The 7,410-nt window shown below is 37.8% G+C and overlaps 1 protein-coding gene across 1 annotated transcript; it reads left to right on the forward strand.

Moving 5' to 3' along the window:
- Window positions 1-6,717: 6,717 nt before the first annotated feature.
- Window positions 6,718-7,089, forward strand: LOC308505569 (small ribosomal subunit protein eS17-like; the record flags this gene model as incomplete). The annotated part of the gene is made up of 1 exon (XM_081068032.1): window positions 6,718-7,089. The coding sequence occupies one exon, from the start codon at window positions 6,718-6,720 to the stop codon at window positions 7,087-7,089; it is 372 nt and encodes a 123-aa protein (XP_080924158.1).
- Window positions 7,090-7,410: the final 321 nt, after the last annotated feature.

Consider the following 7,410-nt stretch of genomic DNA (forward strand, 5'->3'; position numbering starts at 1 on the left):
GGATTTATTTTTGGTGGGGGCGAGTTTATGACAATGTTCTGGATTTAGATAGCGATGATGGTTGCATAACTTTGTGAATATACTAAAATCCACTGAATTGTATATTTTAAAAGAGTGCATTCTCAGCAAAAGAAACCATCGACAAAATAAAGAGGCAACCGACTGAATGGGAGAAGATTTTTGCAAACAGTTCCTCCGATAAGGGTCTAATATCCAAAATATACAAGGAACTCATGAAACTCAACAACAAAAAAAACCAAACAACCCAATTGAAAAATGGGCAGAGGACCTGAAGAGACGTTTCTCCAAAGAGGACATACAAATGGCAAATAGACATAGGAAAAAATGCTCAACATCACTAATCATCAGAGAAATGCAAATAAAAACCACAATGAGACATCACCTCACCCCAGTCAGAATGGCTATCATCAAGACAAATAGTAACAAGTGTTGGAGAGGCTGTGGAGAAAAAGGAACCCTCATACACTGTTGGTGGGAATGCAGACTGGTGCAGCCGCTATGGAAGGCAGTGTGGAGGTTCCTCAAAAAATTACGAATAGAATTACCATATGACCCAGCAATCCCTCTCCTGGGTATCTACCCAAAAAATTTGAAATCATTTATACATAAAGACACGTGTGCTCCAATGTTCATTGCAGCTTTGTTTACGGTAGCCAAGACATAGAAACAACCAAAATGTCCTTCAATAGATGAATGGATAAAGAAGTTGTGGTATATATACACCATGGAATACTATTCGGCGTTAAGGAAAGATGATATAGGAGCATTTGTGACAACATGGATGGATCTTGAGAGTATAATGCTAAGTGAAATAAGTCAGACAGAAAAAACAGAGAACCCTATGATTTCACTGATATGTGGTATATAAACCAAAAACAACAAAAGAACAAGACAAACAAATGAGAAACAAAAACTCATAGACACAGACAATAGTTTAGTGGTTACCAGAGGGTAAGGGCGTTGGGGGGTGGGAGAGGAGGGTAAAGGGGATCAAATATATGGTGATGGAAGGAGAACTGACTCTGGGTGGTGAACACACAATGGGATTTATAGATGATGTAATACAGAATTGTACACCTGAAATTATGTAATTTCATTAACAATTGTCACCCCAATAAATTATAATAAAAAAAACAATTGAGAGGACAAAGCAAAAAAAAATAAAAGAGTGCATTCTATGGAATGTGAATTATATATAAATTTTTGTAAGTCTAAGGCACAGTTCTCACTCTCAACTCGCTGAAAATTTGCAGTGTCCAAATATTCCTGTTCAACACTATCTAATTAAAAATACTGTATGTTTTTATTTTCTGAAGTGGCCACAAATCACGTTATTTTTGATGAATTAATCAACTCATGACCTCCTACAAATAAAAATATAAATCAGTCTAGAAAACATATTGCATTAATTTTTCAGATTTTAATTAAGAGTGTAGCATTTTACAATAAAAATTTTTTTCTTAACAACAAGAAAAATAATACTCATATCACTGGGCCTGGCTACCCCATCATTTGATGGTGCTTGAAGTGACTTTAAGACTCAAGCATAACAAGAAAGATGCTCATATTTTTATTTGTTTATTCATTCCTCAACACTTTATTGGTTATTGTTATCTGCTGGGCCCTGGGGAGAGACTGTGAGTTCCCTCAAAGTGTTTCCTTAAGGTGCTCAGTTTTGAAGCTAAGAGGAAAACCTGTGACCAAATCCGTGTAGGACTGACAATACTACCCTCGGGGCCATCACAGAGCTAGTATGTCTAGGCCCAGATGTGGCCCATCCCATGCAGCAATGTTTTTACACACAGGTATATGTAAGGGGCCCAGAATTAGCTCAGCATTTGACTGCATTTCCTCTCTCACCTCCAGCATTTTCTCCAAATTTATGTTATTGCTAAACAGTAGTAACTGGCAGCACCATCCTGACCTCTACAATGTATTACAAATTTTTAACTAATTGACAACGTATAGAAATCAGATTTTAAATAAAAAAACAAAATGTCTAGCTTCTTTTAAAATTCTGGCAGTGCTGGCCCCGTGTTCCAGCATATAACTCTCAGGTGGGTTGGAATAGTGCCTGGTCTTCGTCATCAGGTGTGAAGGTTAGCAAGGCCCTCCATAACGGGCTAGGACTGATGAGCTGGGTGATGAGCTCAAGGGCTTCAGTATACTATTCTCTCTTGTTTGTACTTCTACATGGTCATACTAAAAAGTTAAAAGCAAACAAAAAATGGGGATGTGCTTTCTCCAATTGGTCATCGTCCCCACCCTGCTCTATTGTCATTGAGGCAGAATATTAGTTACTATTCACTGGGCTTGAGCTGCTCTTTTTCTTAGTAGTATTAAAAGTTAACTGACCTGGGGCCCACCTGGTGGCTCAGGTGGTTAGAGCTCCGTGCTCCTAACTCTGAAGGCTGCTGGTTCGATTCCCACATGGGCCGGTGGGCTCTCAACCACAAGGCTGCTGGTTCAACTCCTCGAGTCCCGCATGGGATGGTGGGCTGTGCCCCTTGCAACTAAGACTGAAAGGACAAGAACTTGAAGCTGAACGGCACCCTCCACAACTAAGATTGAAAGGACAACAACTTGAAGCTGAACGGCACCCTCCACAACTAAGATTGAAAGGACAACAACTTGACTTGGAAAAAAGTCCTGGAAATACACACTGTTCCCCAATAAAGTTTTGTTCCCCTTCCCCAATAAAAAAATTAAAAAAAAAAAGTTAACTGACCTGTTTCTCACACCTCACCTGTTTGTCTCATCCTCCTCATTGGCATTTGAGTATGTATAGTCTCTAAAAGTCTTAAGCAGAGGGCACAGCCTGGTGGCCACTAGCCAAACTTGGCCCAGAGATGTGTTTGGCCCAGCGATGTTTTTCTAAACAAGAGTTCAATGCCTTAGATGGGCATCACTTGTCACATTGCCCCAGTCCTCGCCTCCCACTATATTATTATTATCTGGCCTAATAAACGTCCATGTTCCTTACCTTGCTTGTACGCATCTGAATTTTAGGATCTAAGACAAGAGGGACAATAGTTGTATTCAGTACTTATGCAGGCATGCAGACTGGCGCTGCTAATCTTCCAGAGTCTTAAAATCCTGTCTGCCAATCGATTCTTTTCTATTCTTATCTATTTCTATTATGAAGAATCTATTTCTATTTAGTGGTGTTTTGTGAAAATGTTCTATTTGGGGAGTTTAAAACAGTTCTTTATCTTTCTTAGTTTTGTATTGAGTGACTAATTCTGTGTCATGGCTAGTATTGTCATTAATATCATCTCCATCTCTGACTCTAATTGCTACTAAATGTCCAACAGAAGTGAGTAACTCATTCTGTGACCAAATATAGTTTATACTCAAAGAAATGCAGATAGTAAGTGATCACATTGAAGAATTCACAAGCTTCCTAATAAATAAAAAATGCAGTCCAAAGTGGGTTTAGGGCATTATTATAGCTCTATTAAATTGATTGTAAAAATTAAAAGGGTAACATTCTGTGATTATGAGGGAATAGGTACACTTGTATATTAGTCGATGGATGCAAATTGGTTGGATAAGTAACTTGCAAATGTTATAAGAGCTATGGTCACGTAATTCTATTTGGGGAATATACTCCCAAGAAAGTAACCAAAACCAAAAGGTACACACATATTTCTACTAGTGCCATTTATAAGAGAGAGAAAAATGCCGACAAACCCAAATGATAAAAATAAGAATAAAAATGATAAAAATAATAATAAACTGAGAAGACTCTCATTAACAAATAGAAAACTATAAATTTTATAAATTTTTCAAATGACAATTATGTAGATTATGATCAGTATATAATGAGCATGTGGGAGATAGGATAAGCAAATAGGAAAAAAACAAAATAAAATAACAAATAGGTACACACTAATTTTATATAAATAAAAAAATAAGTGTAATCATTTAAAAGGATCAGAAGAAAACATACAGAGGTGAAAAGATTTGTGTTTGAAATTCATATATTTAAAATCTACAATTTTAAAGAGAAAGATAGAATTGGGTTAGTGAAGTAGATGAAAAACATGTAACATGTTTGATAGTGTTTTCATCATACGTTAGATGAGGGGACAATAATGCAGAATATGCATGGAGGTGTGCAGAAGGGTTTGAGGGAACAGGGCTATGATTAAAACATATAAAAGCTCACTGTCCCTGCTATTTATACAGACTAGGCACGAGCTTTGCTGGTGGATTGAATTTCTTAAGGCATATTTGCAGAATGGATCAAAAGCTGGAGGGTAGTCCCATACTGAATCTCATCCAGGAAATGGACAGTGTGTTGATTCAGGCTCAACTTTGTCAGCTGCCCCTTGGTCAGGCTGAAGAAAGGCTTGCTCCTTGCTGTGATATTTCAGACAGTGAATTACTTAGCTTTTGTCAAGTATGAGATCGCTGCTCTGGTGAGTCCCTGGGAATGCCAACTCTATAAACACCATGTTCACTTTTCTAGTCAAGAAAAATCAACCCACCTTAAATCCTGAATGTTAATGTCTTTTTGGTATGGCATACCGTACTATATGAGGATAAGAATAGTAGGTTTCAGAATTCTCCAACCATTGAGAATAGAAGTATGACAGTAAGCTTATCACTGTCTTTTTACCATCTCATATAAATTAGCTTTACCATCTCAACTGATGAGTTGGGCAGGGGTAACTAATTATTAACAAAGTAGAGTTTGGAGGCAGAAGAAAGAAATAAAAGATGCATTTTCTAATTTAACCATGAATTAAGCTTTTTAAACAAATAAGTACTACTGGTAAATATTTTATAATTTTCCCAGGAGAAAATATAAACATGGAGATCTGCTCTCAAGAATGTACTCATTGAAACATGATAATCAGCTCAATTTCTCTTTTGGAGCAATGTAAGGCAAACATACGCTCTATCTGTACATCAACTCCCTTCAACATCAACACAATCTCATGAAGGAGAACCTATTACTAGCCCCATATTAAAGGAGAGGAAACAGAAGCTTATAAAAGGTTAGTATCCAAAGTCACAGTTATCAGTGAGAGATCCAGATTTTGAACCCTGCTCTCTGACTTAAAGCACATAACCATTTCTCTTTCCTGATTTTCATTAACGTGCTAGTAGTCTCTGTAAAAAGTTCTGATGGCATAGGCATGAGGGAACAGTGAATTTTAACACTGTGGGTAGGTGAATGCCAAAGAGAGGTCTCAGAAAACTACAGAGAAGAGGTGACTTTTGAACTGTGCCCTGGATAAGTTGCAGTGTGCCAGTAAGACAAAAGGAAAGGAAGTAGAGGAAGTAGAGAAAGTGGCCTGGGCAAAGGCACAGGAATCTAGGGTTTCTCTGGGAAGTGGTAATGTGCAGAAAGTGGGCAGGTGTGGAACAACACGTTTTATTACAGAAAAAATTGTTGAACAACCAAAATCTAGTCCATGTGATACATGACTCCTAGCACCCATAACAGCAACGAAGGATAAAAGTGATAGAAACAAATATACCAAAGCCTGAATGAAAGCACTCCGCCATGTAAAACAACTACAACATCTCTTTATTTGTTCTTTAATTATTTCTATGTGTTTGTCTTGTCAACCCAACTCAATTGTAAACAGACTTCTCGGAAACAGTGAATGGTGCCACCATCGTTTCTACAGTGCATAATCTACACAACTGTTCCTGCCCACCTGATTATGCTTAGTTTTATATGTGGAGGCTAAAAAGATTTGCTGGCTCTGTGATACTCTGCTATAAAATCTCTGAGGGAGTTCTCTAATGTCTCTGTTCCTAAGAATACAAAGAAACTTCCCACTTTTCAGAACTACCTGAAGCTATCCTACCACACTTTAAGTAGGCTACCATTGATTTAATTCATTAAATAATTCATTTAATAAACATTATTTGAGTAACAACTACAGTCACGTGCCATATAATGAGGTTTTGATCAACCAGAAACCGCATATAAGATGGTAGTCCCATAAGATTATAATGGAGCTGAAAATCTCCTATCACTTGGTGACATTGTAGCCATCATACTGGTGTAGTGGCATGAATTTCTCACATGTTCGTGGTGGTGATGGTCTAAACAAACCTATTGTGCTGCCAGTTGTAATAAGGTGTAGTACGTACATAAATTAGTGCAGTCACTATGGAAAACAGTATAGAGATGCCTCAAAAAAATTAAAAATGGAACTGCTTTATGACCCAACCATACCACTTCTGGGTATTTATTCAAAGAAAACAAAAACACTGATTCAAAAGATGTGTGCACCCCTATATTCACTGCAGCAGTATTTTAATAGCCAAGCTAGGGAAGCCACCTAAGCACCCACTGTTAGAGGAACGGATAAAGAAGATGTCGTACATGTATACGATGGATGTTACTCAACCATAAAAAAAGATGGAATCTTGTCATTTGCGACAACATGGACCTAGAGGGTATTCTGCTAAGTGAAATAAGTCAGACAGAGAAAAACAAAGAGCATATGATCTTACTTATATGTGAACTCTAAGAAAACAAAACAAATGAACGAACAAAACAAAATAGAAATATACAATAGCTCAAGAGAAGAAGCTGGTGGTTGCCAAAGGAGAGAGGGGGGGGGGGTGGGTAAAAAGGAAAAAACAATAAATTAAATTTAAAATTAATTAGTTAATTAATTTGTGAATGCCTAGTTAGGTTTCCTCTTTCACCAGGGACCCACCGAGATGGGCCACATTCACACCAAGACCATGAAGAAGGCGTCCCAGGTATTCATTGAGACACATTACAGGTGCCTGGGTTACAACTTCCACACCAACAAGCGCGTGTGTGAGGAGATCACCATTATTCCCAGCAAGAGGCTCCACAAGACAGCGGGCTATGTCACTCATCTGATGACATGGATTCAGAGTGGCCCTGTGAGAGGTGCCTCTATCAAGCTGCAGGAAGAAGAGAGAAAAAGGAGAGGTAATCATGTTCCTGAGGTCTCAGGCCTGGATCAGAAGATCACTGTTGGTCTCGACACTGAGGAAATGCTGAAGCTCTTGGACTTCGGTGGTCTGTCCACCCTGCAGTCACTCAGCCTACAGTTGGAATAAATTTTCAAACACCATGTGGAGCCATTTGAATCTTACCACTGTGCTGTAATAATTTCAATAAACCATCACCATACATAGGAAAAAATTGCTCCTTCATATTTTTGCTAAAACTGCTTTTTTAAGTGTAGCACATACACTTATGTACAGTACATAATACTTGATAATGATAAATGACTGTTACTAGTTTATGGTTTTTCTATTATATATTATACTCTTTATCATTATTTTAGAGTGTATTCTTTCTACTTATAAAAAAGCAAAGTTTGCTGTAAAACAATATGCCATGTTATGCTGACAGCAGCCTCATGCATCTCAGGTTTA

The sequence above is a fragment of the Rhinolophus hipposideros genome, assembly GCF_964194185.1.
Source record: "Rhinolophus hipposideros genome assembly, chromosome: 12".
Classification (NCBI taxonomy): domain Eukaryota; kingdom Metazoa; phylum Chordata; class Mammalia; order Chiroptera; family Rhinolophidae; genus Rhinolophus; species Rhinolophus hipposideros.